Source organism: Ornithodoros turicata, chromosome 5, assembly GCF_037126465.1.
Source record: "Ornithodoros turicata isolate Travis chromosome 5, ASM3712646v1, whole genome shotgun sequence".
Lineage (NCBI taxonomy): Eukaryota > Metazoa > Arthropoda > Arachnida > Ixodida > Argasidae > Ornithodoros > Ornithodoros turicata.
In genome coordinates, this window is record NC_088205.1 from 11,276,190 (window position 1) to 11,293,644 (window position 17,455).

Consider the following 17,455-nt stretch of genomic DNA (forward strand, 5'->3'; position numbering starts at 1 on the left):
GAAGAAGGAGCGGCTATCGAGTCACCACTCAATTCAACGCAAGACCATTCTTTCCATAACTTTCCCCAAGCAACTGGTCAGTGTTACCGGGCGAAACGACGCCAATTGGGATGGGTGTTTTCATGGTTTTAGCAACGGTACCACTTGGCCGACTTTACCACTTGGCCAACTTTCCACTGCCTAGGAACCTGTCCATGCCTCCACGAGTGATTGCAGATGTTCAGCAGGGCCTGAAGGGAAGTAGGGTCAAGGTTTCGAATCACTATGTATGTAATGGCGCCCGGGCCTGGAGACGAAGCTGAAATGGTTGACGAAAGTTCTGCCACGGAGAAGTCCATATCCAAGGCAGGGACAGCTGATGGGTTAGCATGCTCGAGAATAGATGTCACATGGGCTGTATGGGTCAGGTACTCCTTGGTGCTCGTTACATTGGCTCCCTTCGTAATGACACGGCAGAATTCCCTGGCCACCTCTTTCTCAGACGTAGATGTTAAGAGCGCAAGAGCTCCAAGTGGGTTCCGAACTGCAGGGTTCTCCTTTAAACTTCTTGTGACTCTGCATATCCGAGCAGGGCTCTCAAAAGGTGATAAGGAGCAACAGAAGTGCCGCCACCGTTGACGGTCAAGGTCTCGGAGTGCTTTCTGTACAAGCCTACTCGCGCATATCTTGCTTCCTGTATATCAGAAAGATTTCCTGTCCGTCGAGCTTTACACTCAGCGCGTCTTTGGACAGCACGTAGTTGCTCCACACGAGGGTTAGACCCTAAGTGACCAGAACACACGTTGACTGTTGTAGAGGATGAGGCAGGGGCATCGGCAATGACATTTTCTAGCTGATCCACAGAAAGCAAAGGGTGGGCTCTGTCTCCACATGCTGTACGAAACGAACGCCAGTCTGTTAATTTCGCCGTTCTACATCCCGCTCTCGTTGAATATCGATCATACGTGATGTATATGGGCACGTGGTCGCTTCCCCTGCCACCAAGGTCCGTGTACCAATGTAGCTTCCTATAGATATCTCGTGAGCAGAAAGAGACGCCCAGAACGTCCGTAGTGAAAGACCTCCGCAGTGATCAAGTGACCACTGGAAGCATGCTATATCGCTCTACTATGACTATCTGGCAGGGATAAGTACATCACTGTGGGTGGACGCCGACACCGTGCCATGACTTCCGTTGACAAAAGAAAGAAAGAAAAAAAACAGTCAAATAAGTCCTTAAGAATTAAGCAATTTATAATTAGAGCACAAGAATCGTATCTTCACTTACTTGGTATAGACTCCCGCATGCTTTCCCAGGTCGCGCGTGACTCGCCCGTCCAATGGCCTGACCACTTGCCCTGGCCAGCAAACGTAGAGCTTACCATGACGAAAGGCCGTTTCCCGAATTTCTGCTCCATTGCCCTTTTGGCGTAGAGGTGTAGCAGTAAGATACAAGCAAAGTGTGCGGGCATCAGAAGAATACTTCAGTGTAATTGAAATACACTTTTATTTTATTTTTATTTCTTTTTTTTTCTTTTTGCCGGGAGCGCATGAGAGGGCAATCAAGACATAACTCACTTGTATGTGACCATGGCTGCGTAGTATGGGTACATATTATGAACGTTGTAGTGGTTCGAAATCTTGAAAACATCTTCCATGCACAGCGTGTTATAGTGTGGTTCCTCCCGAGGAGGATAGTTCGGAAGAATTTCCAGATGCGAGTATCGAAGACACTCCACGGGGTCCACGCGGTCGCACCATGGGCTGGTGTGTGTCTATAGGTAAAGGTAGAACCCAGACGTACGATGAGTATATTACTACTCTTATTTCTTACTTCGTAGACAAGTGAAATAAATATTCTATTCAGTACTACTCTTTGCGACCCCCTCCCCCTCAGACTAATGAATTTAACCAGTAACCCTTTATTAATACAGGGAACAATAAAGCCCCTCCTTCCACCTAGAGGGTACATAGCCTTGCCGGTAAGGTGTCAGGTTCAGTGAACAGAACAATATATGCAGCAGCTAACTTGGACAGCGAGTAACAGATTGCACTGTGGAATAAATTTTAACTATATGCGTGAACACTTTATTGGCATTTACAGGCAATTGGCATATTGGCGAATATTTTGTGTGAACACATATAGTCACATGCAATGTTCAGTGACTGGATCCTTCAACGTCATGCGATCAGAATATTTTGCATATTCTGCATATTCTCCTGCAGAATATTCGACCTGCTATTCGACCTGCATATTCTCCATCCGCAATGCCAGCTATCGATAACATCGTTTCCGTTATGCGTCGCGGTTGCTCGATAGATTTCCTCGGTACACGGGAGCCATCCCACGTCACCGTGTGGTCAGTCGGAAGATCGGCTTCATTACCGTGGTTACCATGTGTCCATCTTTCTGTATACGACTAATACTAATAAAGCGGTATAATCATGGTGTTATTTACCGTTTTTCACTGTACACACCATCAGGTTAGTGTAATAAATTTTCTCTTTTTTTCCCCATTTTCCACAAACAAATTCTAACAGTGCCCGCGTACTTATGCGAGAATATATTGCAAAGAATATACTCACAAGCCAGACACCGTCGAATTGTGTCCGTACGTGAAATTCTGCCAGTAGAGAACCCCAATAGTCCAGCGCTTTTTCAGATGTGAAGTCAACGTAGACAACGTAGTTATTAGCAATCTTAGAGAAAAGCATTCAAAAGAAACCCAACCATTAATGCTTCTCCACTTTTAAATTTCTTTTTAACGAAGCATCTGTTGCTATGTGCGGCGTATTCAGACGCGGACAGAGGGCAGCAGTAAGAGGCGGGGGACACGGGGTTAGTTTACGCGTCCTGGGGCGACTTTAGGGGGAACTGCATCCTCGTTCATGTGAAAAGCCTGCCGGAAAACACAAGGAAAACCTCAGACAGCACATCCGGAGCAGGGATTCGAACCCACTTCGCATCCCAGTATCGGAGTAGTATCAATTCCCTATGAAGTGGGCCCAGGACTAGCAATTCCTCCACGTCCCCCATCCACAAGTCAGACATGTAGTTCGGCAATAATACACTAACTTTAGCAACCAACCCACTTACCTACCTACCTACTTTGTGTCGCAAAATACCTTTACCTGTAATACCATTGATTTAACGCTAAACCCATAGAGTCGTGATTACATATAAATATGATATTTTTCTCTATGCACCGTGCTTAATGGTGGTCACATACATGTGAAACGAATGACCGTGAATAGCTTTCAGGTCTGCCGACAGCAATACAGAACTATTTCATGGTCCTTTTCCTTACCTTGCATCGGCTGAGCCCCGTGGAAACGTTCTTCACGAATATGTCCATGTGGACCCCTTGGCTGTAAGGTTTGTAAGATTTGGTGTCGTTCAAAGGCTTCCGCACAAATGGTGGCTAAAATGGAGAGAATAAAGTGAACAAGACATCATATCTGCGGTTAGCAAAGGGTTCCCTGTGGGGAAGATACTTAACGAAGTTCATGACGTAGTGTCGATTGCCCTTGTGCAAGTTTTCCAGAAATGCACGAATTCCTTCAAACGAGTCCGAGAGAGTGAAGGCGAACATATCTTTAAAGTACTCTATGTCGTTCCACATTGCTTCCTATCAAGAGAATGATACAAAGGTGGGACTTATTTAGAAAGTACAGGGTGAGGTGGGGGCAAGATCAGACACAGGGTCAGACACGACATTTTTTGCTCGACGCCGCCTGTCTCAGACAGGCGTTGCTCCATGCGCTAGAAACTTTGCTCATAGGTGGCTTTGCATGTACGGTTTATTGCACGTGAGAATTGTCCGTATTGGTGTATGCGTTGAAGAGAAAAGACAGTCGGTCTCTTCTGCCTGGAATGTAAATATCCGTAGAAAAGGGGCGGTTTTCTGTAGTCCTGTTTTCTTGTCAGCTGTGCAGCAGCATGTCGCAGGTTTATTCTGTCAGTGTAAGTATACATGCTATTCCTTTATTTATTCATTCGTCTAGATATATACAAAATATGGGCAGTCTTGCTTATCCGGTGTTGAACAGAAAAAATAAAAATAATGCATCCGATGATATGCACGGGGCAAGACGCGACAAAGTAATGTAATTTAAATTTCATGTAATTTGGAAACTGGTACAGCTACTAGGTGGCTTTATGCTTTTCCTCAGAGGTTTCTTCTTTGCATATTGCTTAGGATTGACCAGCAAAATTTGCTGTTTCCTTGGATATTTCCAGCAAAGTAGAAGCGCACGCAAAAGCGAGCGACCAGCGACGCATCTGATGTGGCGGTGCCTTGTTTGCAAAGAACGGTGGAGCAAAATAGTACCGGGTTCCGATTTTATTGCACACCATATGGGCGGTGGGCTCAAGGGGGTTGCGTACGGGCCTACGGGCGTTACTTTGCCTGCTTCAATTGCAAGAACTAATTTGTATAGTTCATTACCACGGCGTGTCTCATCTTGCCCCACGCGATTTCTCGTCGTGCCCCGAGGATTGGGGAAAGATAAGACAATCTGCATTTTTGATTTTTTTTTTGTTCTGTGCTTATTTTAAACCGGCTACGTCGGGTCTGCATTTTCAGGTCAGAAGCTCTGGACCCCTGAGAATGCACGCCTATTACGCCTTGCTTAATGTTTAAGTGACGTAGACGGTAATATAAAACGTAACGCTAGGTGAGGCCACCTGCGCGATCTATCTTCATTCTGCACACCTCTCGAAGCTCCACCTGTACTACAACATCTACTAGCCCCGCTACTCGCATCTTCGAAAGCAATTATATCGAGGCGAACTGACCACAAATATGTCTTGAGCGACGTTCCTCTTTAAGACGTTCTCGACGTTGGTGATCGATTTATATCCGCTGCTCGACAGATGGTAGCCCAAGCCCCAGTACGGAGGCATCGCTGGCCTTCCCACAAGGTCCAGGTACTGCCGGATCACATCATGAATAGTGGGGCCCGCGAAGACGTAAAAGTCCAACTTCCCTCCATAGGCTCTGAAGGCCACTGCTGGATTTTGGCTAACAATCGCCTCTGAAAAGGGACCACGGGTGAGGTGCCGCGATGTGCGACCGTGTCAAGGCAAAGGCAGTCTAAGAACAAGGTTTGATGGTGGCCCTTGTATACGGCGCTCGGCGTCCTAGTCAGCCCTGCAAGAGATCGAAAGCAATGCACTAGACCTACCCATTGGATTGCTGTTGTGAAGATAAACACCGTGCGCAGTACCACCATCCTCCAGGCAAATGTACATTGGGTGACTGCCTATTCCTTTTCTATCATGCTGCAATACAAATGAACAGGCCCTGGACAGTCAGTCATTTATGAATCCAATGACCACCAAGGAATATCAAACTACTTAAGTCGTATACAGCCAACTCAACGTACTCCCGGAGCTGGAAACTGCCCCATGTTATGTTATCTACGAGCGATTCGCTGGGACTATTTTACATCCGGGGATTCGCAGCCATAGTAACCATGTCAAGGAAAGAGGTGTTCTTTCCTTGCAACATCTTAGCACAACAATGATGACGGACGACATTTCTGTATGAGGACTGGCTCTTCGTCTTTTCTTTCGTTTTCATATGATTGTTACAACCTCTATGGTGCTTTCATCCACATCTGTAATTACGTTACCGGAACCCGGAATTACCGAATAAGTTGTGCGATACCGTGTGTCACCACGGAATATGCTAGAAGTAGAAGAAGTAACAAAATGGAAAAAAAAGAATGCTGCTTACGGGGTGGCAGTTTAGCCGCGTCTTATTTGAGCATACGCACGGCGTCAGTAATAACACGTAATAACATAATAACAGTAATAACACGAAATGTCGTATTGGGCACATAGCAGACGACACCATAGATCCTGTCGTCTGCTACCAAACAACATGTGGCTGAGCCAACACCACAAAGAAACAAATGGCTAATTCGGATGGTCATTCGATCGTGGCAAGTTTTTTTCTCTTTTTTTTGCCAGATCTCGCCTGTTCTCGACAGTTTTCGCGAGATCCTGCATGTTCTCGACAATTTTCCAAGACCTCACATGTTTGCATGACGCTTTCCGAGCGCCAGGAATTTGCCAGCAAGCACTTTTTTTTCGCCCGGCCTCGATACAACCGAGCAGCGGGTCTCCCAACCATATCCGGTGTCGTCACATCCGCACTGCGACGGTGGCGGTGTCCACATGGCGCACGTGGCGCACGTTGAAGTTTACGTGTGTTGGCAGATGACGAGACCCGATGACCATGAGCGACTGGGATGCCCCTAGCACGATCCAAGAGGCTAAAACCAGTAGATTCATGACACCCGTGTCCCGGTGGAAACGCTGACGTGGTCCATGCGGGCTCCGTCCTAGCAATTCCTGAGCGCTAGGCCGTGTTGTCTTGAGATGACCACCCGGGATTCACAAGAACGCTTGAGTGACGTGATGTGACGATTAACAGTAGCCAGTCCCGTCGTTGCTTTCAGCGGCCGTAGCTATTAGAAACGAGCCGCAATGAGCCGCATGGGCAGCCACTAGTAGCCACCAGAAGCCTGGGATTCAAAATTGACTGCGGCGATTGACTGGCATCTTGTCGGGCCGCTGGCTGTGATTGGCGGACTCTACGTGTGGAGGAGTAGGGAGGACTCATTAAGCAGGCATTCTCTATCCAGGGGCTGTGTTGGCTGAGCCACGGAGTATACCTACACGGTTCTTCGTTTTCGGGTATTATGATTTTTCAAATTCGGCCGAAAAATCGGGTGCTACTTACACACGAAAATTCTGTGAGAAATCGGGCGCCACAATCTCCGTTTGATATGTCATCGGAGAATCTTCGGGTGCAACGAAAGGCATATGAAACAAGCCACTGCTGTAACACTAGGACAAGAAATGAGAATCCTTATATTTCCGCTCGGAACTCGAGCAGTAAGTGACCGCGGTGTCCAAACACTTGCCGAGCTCCGCAACAGCTTGTTTTTTACTTTTTTGCAGGAGGGGATTACAAAAAGAGGACAAATAAGTTGGCACAAATACCCCTTTTTGCTAAATTATGATTCACTTTTCCGGCTGTTCACCTAGAGCAACAAGTTGAAGGACCGCAAGGGTTTCGGTTAGATATCGAGTTCTACCCGAATTCTTGAAAACTTGTTCGTGGAGGAACTATCGTGAAAAATCGGGTTAAACCGGAAAACGAAGAACTCTAACTGTACCCCCATTGATAGAAGAGCACGAAAAGGAGTGTCGTTGAAAGCTCGTGTTGACGTGGCCTGCAGAAGACTATGACGGTTCTGACGTTTTGCGCTTTTTTTTTTCGGCTGGAATGCTCTGGGGAGTGTCACTTGTAAGAGCCCGCGTCTACAGACATACCAACTATTTTTTTTAGTTGCTTACGTTGGGTCCGACGCCCTGATTATACAAATAGAATCCTTCCATGGGCAGCTGCAAAGGCGTCAGACGTTCCCCAAGGCCGTAGACGTGGCGTGACGGCAGGAGCAGCGTAATTTGAATGTGCTGCTTGTGGTACGTCACGAGCGAGAAGTCAGTCTTGAAGCTGAACGTGAGAGAGGAGAGTGCAACACCGTTAGGGAAGTGTCTCAAAAGGATGGAACTGAAAGGTTACAAGGAACATTGATCAGCAAACATTATGCTTTGCCGATCATGAACAGGGACGGAAGTGAAATTTGGTGGCTCACACCGAAATCTGTAATGCGCAGTCTGACTAGTTGAAAACTGATTTTGTATTTGACTGGCACTAGGATGAGAAAATCCCTAAACGTACAGAGCAATTGGACTTTGATGGTAACACAAGGCGCCCTTTCTCGTCGACTTTGCGACATAAGTTGATTGATTTATCGATTTACTGAACACAGATTGATTCAGCGGGGGGGGGGGGGGGGGGTGATGGTTCCACACAATAGTTCAGGTTGGTTCAGCAGAAATCAGTGGATCAAATAAGGGACCAATCGAGGGTCCCTTCAACCTTCTCGCGCTTCACTTGGTCCTTTAAGGAACGGAGCCCCTTGCTACTGTATGAATAGCGCTGTCCTCTCCTTGTGTATTATCCGATAGCACAACAATCGCAACGATTGAAATGGTATCTGACTAAAAAATGGTAATACTGACGTAGCACGGAAGAAGAGGTTGGTAATGAAGAGATGCAATCGTACATTGGGACTTCCTTCGTGACGTCTCCTCCCTCGGCCTTCCTGGTGATGGTGAACCTGCCGTCGTTCACCAGCTCCACGTTGTAGATACGATCGATGTACGCCTCCCCAGGGCTCAGGACGGGCACCGGTGGAACCCACGTCACATTATGGTCCCGGGGGTCCCGCGAAACGTCAACCTTTGAACAGAGGAACGAAGGTAAACTATACACGGTGGCCTACTACCAGAGAAAGGTACGCCGCTAAAACAAAGATTCAATGGCGCCTTATGCCTTAGCATTAAGCGCTTTTCCGGTCCATACTTGACTTCCGGGTATTCACATCCTGTCTACACCCAACTTTCGGTTGACCACTTCCGGTCTAAATATGACTTCCGGTTGTCCGCTTCCTGTCTATACTTGACTTACGGTACCCACTTCCGGTCCAACTCGACTTCCGGTTCTTAGCTTCCGGTCTAACCTGATTTCCGGTTGTTGACATCTGGTCTATAGTTCCTGTTCGACACTTTCAATTACTATATGTAAGTCCATTAATTAACCTTTAATTACCCTGAATTACTTTAAATTACCCTGTAGCGACCATTAACTACCTAAGGTAGAATTGAATTTCGTATATTTCTGTTTAATTACGTTTACTTGCTTAAATTACACTGAATTCCCTTTTAATTGACATTAATTACCTTTAATTACCTCCGGTAACCTGCAGTTACCTTGGGTAATCTTTAATTACATCGCATCTTTCTCTTAATCACATATATCTTACATTCATTATCTTTAAACTCAACTTTCTTGCCTTAATTGCATTGAATTATCTCTAATTACCTTCAATTACGCTTAATACGTTATCTTGGGCGATATTTCCAGTTTGACACTCCTAATGCTAACGCATTAAAATACATAAGGGTACCTAAACTACGGTCAACGGACAACAATGAACAACACAGCATAAAGTTACAAATGATGGGCAGGCGGCCTCACTTCTTAAGAGGGCTCTGACCAGAAGTTGTGGGAGCTCTTTCGTACTTGCAGTCGCTAAAGCACCCAACAAGGACTCTCCATGAGAAAATTCATGCATTAAAACCCCACGGTTTTCTCTAAACTCGAATTTTAAACATTCGACTTCATCCGAGTGCAGCACGCCTAGTCTCAAACCGAGAAAACATACGTTTATATCGAATATCCACCCCGGCACACCATCAAAATGACGTCAACATGAGGGCCACTGGTAACACCCCCAATTGGCCCAAACGCGTCACGTGGTCACGCAATACGCTATCAATTCCTTTGATGAAATGGCATCTATATGTTAATATGTTTTTGTTACAGAGTCTCAAAAAGAAAAATATACCCTGCATTTAACACATGCAGTAGATTCTAGGATTGCCTTTTCAATCTTCGTTCCATATGGTTCCGTATCCGGTCAGCTGTAATGGCTGCCATATGACGAGCTTGCAAACTTGTGTGATTCCCGGTTCATCCAGCCTCTTTCGGCTAATTGTGTTGGTGTTGGAGCTGTTCACCATTTTCTGAACGTTTCACCTATCATTGCGGCGGACTGTTCTTGATCTGCTGCGAAGCAACGCACCGCAACGGCAGTCACTCGCCTCAGCGAAATTCTGTCTGCTGCATCTCAAAGGAGCATCGGGACCTGATGGTGTACTGCAAATGCTGAAGTTTAATTCTTTAAACCTTCATCTAAAGAAGCCAAGTGTGCTCTCGTGTGGTTCTGACAGAAAAGCAGCTTCAACAAGGTCAGCGCATTTATTTTTCAGGTCCAAGTCTACGCACTCAAAAACCCGGTCCAGGACGCACACTAATCCCCCTGTCCCCTACTCCTTCCTGCTGTCCTCTCTCCGTCTGTCCACATCTGTACGCCACTCATAGCCACAGTTGCTTCGCGGCGCTAGCACGCAATCAAAAAAAAAAAAAGAAAAAGAAACGTACTCAAACCCATGCACGTGCATGCGATCATTCTCGTAGCTGTTGCGTAACACGTATGCTTTCTTATACATCCCACAGAACCCTCCGCTTCATGAACCTTACTGTATACATGTATTTGTCGCATAAAGTATAACTGCGGTTATACTTCCATCCATCACATCCTGCCCTATTGTGCCTTAGGGTAGTGGGCCGCACCTTACGTGGCGAATTTCCCCATTCATTATCATTAACTTATTTGTTGTTGTTGTTGTTATGTGACCCTTCTGATGGCACCTTACTAAGATATGCCGCTCTGAAGCATTGAGATGACGAAAGGTCGTGGGGGCTGCACCTCTGCTTTCGAAAGATGAAACAGTCATTCCACACTGTGCTTACTGGCTTTGTACCGAGTCTGACAAATCCGACACACCTGAACTGCCGTTTTCAAGGAATTTTGAAATGGAGGTATATGTTGGCAAAATTTACTGATGACTTGAAACGTGAAATGAAGTCCAGATTCAAGGAAATGCAAGACGCTCTAGAGCGCGACTGTCGAAATGAAATGCGAGACATGAAGGTTTCCATGGAGCACATGAGCAGCAGTTTTGATGATATGAACGAAACATTCACGAAACTATTAGAAGAGCAAAGTAAACTGAGTTCTGAAGACGAATCCCTCAGAAACACTAATGCTGAACTCAGGGAGATGGAGGTCAAAATGACAAGACAATGTGTGAACAATATATGCGTAATCGCAATATTGAGATCAAAGGCATTCCATCAGTCGAACAAAAAGACCTAAAAACGTGCTGTCTAGACTAAGCACGGTGATTGGAGAGGACAATCTTGAGCAATACGTGGATATCATGCACTCTGTTCCAGTTCCGAATTCTGAAGCTAAAAACATTGTCATTCAATTTAAACAGAGGTATATTCGCGATGCTGTGCTGGACAGGTGTAGAAAAAAAAAAAACGTATCTCAACTAGCGATCTTGGTATGTCAACAAAGTCAGCCATCTTTGTTAACGAGCACTTATGTCCTATGCTAAAGCGTGTACTTGGTCTGGCGACTGCAAAAAAGAGACAGTCAAAGCCCACATTTGCTTGGACTAGAAACGGGAAGGTTTATATTCGCAAAAGCGAATCGGACCCAGCAGTTTGCGTTTATTGTGTAGATGACATTCTGAAGGTGTCCGGATAAAAGCGTACATTTTTCCAGCATAGCTTGCATTTACATTTTTTGTTTGTTTGGTGTGATGAGCGTACTTCCTGAAAAAGCTATCAAACCATGTAACACGTTGTCTGTCCTGCACGTCAATGCACAATCCACATGTAACAAATATGACGAACTCCCGCTGTTCGTCCAATCGTTTAAGTTTCATTTTGATGTTATCATGATTTCTGAAACGTGCTACGCGATGATGAAACGTTTGTTCTACCTGGTTATCAGAACTTTTGCCTTAAAAGGGCAGGGGGGGGGGGGTCCTTGCAAATTACCCAAGCAGCACAATGTACTGAAAGTCGAGTGCAATAGGGGTGGACGGGTAGGTGGAAGACCTTGAACAGACTCTTGAAACCAAGGAACATTGATGAGACACACACCGTCCACCCCTATTGCACTCGACTTTCAGTACATTGTGCTGCTTGGGTAGGAATTTCGGAAACGTTGAACTGATATCAGAGTTCACTATCATGTGTGATGACTTTGAAATGTTGTGTGTTAAAAACAACCGAGATATATTTGCGATGGTATACCGTCCTCCATCAGCAAATGTTCGTGCATTTTTATCACATGTTGAAATTTTTTTCGGTTTTATATTAGAAAATGAGTACGCAGTGTATATGGCCGGAGATTTTAACATAAACTTACTAAGTGACTCTGTGGAATCAACTGAGTTTTCCTTGTTACTAAGCACATTTGGTTTCGTAAATTGTATCAATGCTCCCACTAGGGTAACAGAATGTATAAACTTAAACTTATATCAGAAAAGAATAAGCTTTTTAAAGCTTTCATCAACTCCCGTGACTTAAGCACTCCAAATGAATATAAAACATTTCGTAATTATGTGTCCAAAGAGATCAACCGTTCTAAAACCAACTACTTTAGGAACTTATTTAGTGATGCATGTGATTCTGCAAAGACATGGAAGGCGATAGGAAAAATTATAAAATCTAGCATCGCAGTAAATGGCGAAACAATAAGTGGTGAACAACGTTGTGAGAGGTTTAATGATCATTTCGCAAACTTGGTTAGTAGGAACTTAAACCAGCACGGCGTCACGTCTGACCCATGCAGCCTGCTGTCAGTTAATGTTACTCATTCTGTCTTCTTTTCTCCGACCACTGAGGATGAGGTTTATGCATTTTACAGAAACTGTAAAAATATTGAAGCCTGTGACTGTGACGACCTATAAGTGAGACCGGTCAAATTCATCATTGACTTACTTGCCCCAGTCTTAGCTTACAGCTACAGAGAGTGTGCGACAAACTGGTGGCGCCGCGATGCGGCCTCCGGAGAAAGTACCTTGCGTGATAGCCGCCGGGTAGCCAGCTTTGTTTACATGTAAAGTGCGGGTGTCTTTTTTTTTTTTTTTTTTTGCCACCCTGGAACTGTTGCATCGCTAACTGTGCCAGTACCTAAAAGAACTCTTCATTAGGGACCTGATGTTTCATTTCTCGTGATTTCTATGCTTCCAATACCACCGAGGGCACTAGACTGGCAGCGAATAGCGTTTGTGACGCGCGTTCGGCCATTGCATGAGGTGTGCACAACATATTCCATTTATTTTGTTGTAGTTTCAATGAAACTGAATGAGGACCTGCTAAATGATCAATGATTTACAGTTGCCACTTTCGTGACGGTGAAACGCCGCTGGATCTGATACTGATTGTGGTGTTTCATCGCCAGTGCCCAGAGCCGATATTGCTCCCGGTAATCTGGTTGACGAGTCTCACAGTGAGAACGGAAGTTCTACGTTGTCCAAAAGGTTTAGTTTTAGTATTTACGCTTCAACCATTTCACAGCTGTCGTGCCGCAAGCCTACGGCGGTAGCCGAGGTAAAAACTCATATAATTTATCTGAGGATCTCTTTAGCGTTATTGTACCTGAAGACACTGAAAAAACCGCAGTACAAGTTTAGACAATAAGTTGTGACCTCACGTGATTATTTGTATGGATAAAACGCACGCACAATGTAGATTTCAGTGACGAAGCTATGTGTGTGCAATGAGGACGAAAGGAATACAAGACCCAGTCAAAAACATATTACAAGTGGCTAGAATCAGAGAAATAAACGTATGTAGCCTTCGCTAGCAAGCCAGGATTTTCGCGAATTAAAGTTTATCAAATTCTCAATACATGGCAGTCTAGGCGAGATACTACAAAATCGCTTCCCTCGGCACGACGGCACGCGATATTAGGGCTAAAATTATGTCATTCCCTACAGTAACAGTCAGTGAATTGATTGCAATCAATAAATTCGACGAGCTTGCTGCAGTTTTCCAGATCCCTGCGAATGAAAATAATATATTTGTCGTTTGCTAGCATGTTCCACACGCTGGCGCCGATCACATTACTTTCTTAAAGCACGGGAGAAAAGCAAAGCGAAGAAAACAATTTTGGGACGGTGCACTCAACTCTCCTCGGAAGCGAAAGTCAACTAGACCGCATGAGCCCACCTCAATTTCGAAACTACTTATGTTGTTATTTTATCCCTCGGTGCCAGCTGACCACGGTATGCCGGAATTTACTCTCTGGAAAAAGGCGAAAAAGTCATTGGTTCTCTACAGCACCGATCAAAATACGGCCTTGAGCGAGGTACTCTCACTCCTCCTGTGAAGGAATGACATCATCCCATCGTCGACGGGGGCTCCGCAGCTACGGAGGCAACGCTCATCTTTAAAACTCCCTCCATTTAATATCTGAGTACGTACGTACTTTTTGAAAAGGAAAAAAGGAAACATTATCTAAGTAGACTGTCTAAGTAGATTGCGGATGCCGAACATAGTGGTATCTCTTTCATAGTTTCATGGATGGGTTTCTATGTGCGTCCTTCCCTTAAATGGGCGATAAAATGCAAAAAAAGTTCCCTTTGCGAAACAAAAGATGCCGTTGCCTTGAGAGCAACACAAAAGGTACGAGATTCAATTGCAGCGTCGTTTGTGATATAAGCAAGCAGGAAATGGCGCCGCCCCTCCTCTCAAAGCAGTCTATTGGGCACTCTATACGGCCCCGCCGTGTAGCGCTTCCTTGAGGAGGAGCGGAGAGGAGTAGGGTAAACTGGCAGTTTCCTGCACAACGAAATCAGGAGCGACACAAATGATGAATCATAGTCCTTTTATATTGCTGTGTCGAGGTAACGGCATCCTTGCCATTGTGAGGACAACTTTTTTTGTGCATTAGTTTCCCTGTAATGTCATCTCTGTTATTGTACTTCTCCTGTGGAGAGCGATGTGTACTTATGAGTTCGCACGCACAGTTATGACCATAACTTGTGGTCATAACTGGAGGTTAGGCGGGTAAGCAAACTTGGACCCGCACCCGCAGTGCTGTCGTATTCCCGCATTGGGACCCGCAGTGGGAGGTTTTCCTCGTCCACTTTACCGCTGTTACTATTTTAAAACAATGAAAATTCTGAGTGTTGGCTACGTGTCTCGGACGGCTTCAATCGTATGCCAATAAAACTGCAATTCAACAGAGAGCCATATATGTCTGCATTAATAATCGAACTCGCCCGCCAGCACTTGCCTGCTGCAGTCTGGCGCATGGGTTTATACGGCCAACGACATAGAGCACTGCTGAGCTCGCGTGTGACAGAGGAATCACTTAGTTGTCCATGGAGTGCGGGTAATGCGGGTATACACGCATTACTCGCGGTCCCATTGCGGGTACACCCCCATTTTACCCGCTACCCGCAGCGATCGCGAATTCCTACCCACAAACCGTGACCATGTACGGGTAACTGCGGGTACCCGCTGGTATACCCGCCCCCGCGCTCAGCTCTAGTCATAACTAACGTGTCTCTCAGTTATTCGTTCTTTTAATCATCATGCACCAGTTAGTCTGCGCTTCTTTGTCCGCTCCCGAACTTTACTGCACAGTCCCTATACATAAGTGTCCTGTTATTGTTCCTCTCAACGTCAAACGGAGCACTGCAGGTGTAACAAGAACGCGTGACTCAGTGGTTAGCGTGCTGGCCATGCCACGTCGAGAGTGGGTGGTACCCGGGTTCGAATGCCACTGCCGGCTGTTATTTGGGGTGTGGGAGAAGTGGGCCCAGGACGCAGATTTCCCAGGGCGTCGGTCGTGAAGTCGCCCACCCATGTGAGACCGACAACGGCGAGCCCTATCACCGCCACCATCATCCAGCTGATCGCTGGTATCGCACGTATTCGCACGCAATGAAAACGACAGTTGTGAACCATGCTTTATGGTATGTTCACATTACTGCGTTTGCAACACATAAAGCTTTATTGAGCTTTATAAAGCTTAATACAGCTTTATAAGCTTCATGCGTCGCGTGCGCTTACGGTGGACTGTTGCCATGGAACAGAGAGACGCTCTCCGCAACACCCCTTTTCCGACGCACCGCACGCAGTTGAGCTAGAGTCACTACTTACCCATTTATGGGCGCGTTAAGTAGCTGCTCCGCTACTCCCACTCGGGCGCTCCGAGTTTCGTGCTTCTGGAGTAGCCATTAGACGCCACTTCGCTTAAACACGCTCGCTGTGCTGCTGTTTCTTCCTTTCTCTCGTCTTTCTCTTTTTTCTTTTTACTCTCTCCGCTCCGCTGCCGCCCCACGTCCTCCGTTCTCCTTCGTTGCTTTCGCGGAGAGGAAGGAAGTGGTCACGTGACGCAGCACTCTACTCTCTTTTTTCGTGCCCGCTCGATTAGCTGGAGCGTGAAGGGTGCGCTCGTGTACGACACTCGCGTACCTACTTAACGGTACGAGTACCAAACACTCGCGCTCCGGAGTAGCCACTTAACGCGCCCATTATTTAGAGAGACTAAGATTAGACAACTTCAACTTTGTCGACGCCAGAAACGCAAGCCCTCTGCACAACGAAATCTGAAAAATGCCCACTGTTGTACTATAGAGGCGCAATGGTACCAGAGAAGCGGGCAGAGAACTCAACGAACTGAACGCAAATATGCGAACACCTATCTTGTCTCACGTCTCCCACGTGTCTTTCTCTCTTGTCTTCCACGTGACTCTCATGTCTCCCACGTGAGACAAAAAATTACATCAGGGATCTATGCCTTATCGATGCTAAGGTCTCTTTTTCCTGTTCAACTTTTGCTGTTAACATATAAATCATTAATTGAATCTCATATCAGATACGCAATAGACGTTTATGGACTTGCGTATCGGACTATATTGCGGCCAATCTACATTTTGCAAAAACGTGCGTTACGTGTAATTCTTTCCTTATATTTTAATGACAGCGTCACGTTCGCGTTCAATGCATTGTCTTTGTTTGATGTATATAAGTTACTAGAGCAAAGATTGTGCATTTTGATATTTAAGATATCTCATGGCATGAACATTCAGCACGTGCAGGTTTCTTTATATACGTCACCCTATTTATTGCGAACAGATCCATGTACCCTTACTGTTCCCACTCCAAGAACAAACTATTTGTTGTACTCTAATGCTCGCCAGGGGCCAACAGTATGGAATTCCTTACCTTACGACATACGGGCTTTCCCAAATTTAAGTGAACTTAGTAGACGTCTGGAAGCACACTTGTGCGCCGTATCCTATGCACCGATTACATTATTTTGTTACTTTGCATATTCGCGATACAGTCGGCATGCTGCTTTTACACCTAATTCGTATATAGCCGCTTCCTTATCTGTTCTGTCTTTTCCTTATCCTTATCATTCTATCTTATCTGTTCTTATTCTGTTGTAACTTAAAGTTAATTGTTCTTTGTTGTTTAAAAAATATTATCCATGTGTCCTTGACTGTACATGCTCCACACGACCAATGTTACTGTGCTGGAAGAAGTTTTTTTTTTAATTGGGTGTTAGGGCCGCGAAGCAACTGTGGCTATGAGCGACGTTCAGATGTGGACAGACGGAGAGAGGATAGCAGGAAGGAGTGGGGGACAGGGGGTTAGTATGCGTCCTGGGCCGACTTCAGGGGGAACTGCGCCGACATTCGTCTCGAAAGTCCTCGGAAAACCCAGGGAAAACCTCAGACAGCACAGCCGGCGGTAGGATTCGAACCCGCCACCTCCCAGTCTTCAGCACGACCTTGGTTACCACCAACGAGCGGACGCCTTAGCCCACTCGGCCATGCCGCTGGTAGAGAAGTGTTTGTAAAAGGTGTGCGTGTCAATGGCGTGTAGCTGTTACCTTATCTATTCAATTGTGACGCAAAAGTTAATTGTTCTTTGTTGTTTAAGAA

General features: G+C 45.8%; 1 protein-coding gene across 1 annotated transcript in view; it reads right to left on the reverse strand.

Moving 5' to 3' along the window:
* The window catches only part of LOC135395301 (lysosomal alpha-glucosidase-like), a 43,942-nt gene that overhangs the window by 15,631 nt on the left and 10,856 nt on the right, over window positions 1-17,455 (reverse strand). Inside the window, exons 3-11 of the mRNA XM_064626529.1 lie at window positions 8,128-8,303; window positions 7,352-7,511; window positions 5,167-5,263; window positions 4,778-5,016; window positions 3,480-3,608; window positions 3,288-3,401; window positions 2,566-2,679; window positions 1,558-1,754; window positions 1,268-1,401 (exon numbers count right to left, since the gene is read on the reverse strand). Of these exons, the coding sequence (XP_064482599.1) occupies window positions 1,268-1,401; window positions 1,558-1,754; window positions 2,566-2,679; window positions 3,288-3,401; window positions 3,480-3,608; window positions 4,778-5,016; window positions 5,167-5,263; window positions 7,352-7,511; window positions 8,128-8,303 (1,360 nt within the window). The remainder of the gene's footprint in view (window positions 1-1,267; window positions 1,402-1,557; window positions 1,755-2,565; window positions 2,680-3,287; window positions 3,402-3,479; window positions 3,609-4,777; window positions 5,017-5,166; window positions 5,264-7,351; window positions 7,512-8,127; window positions 8,304-17,455) is intronic.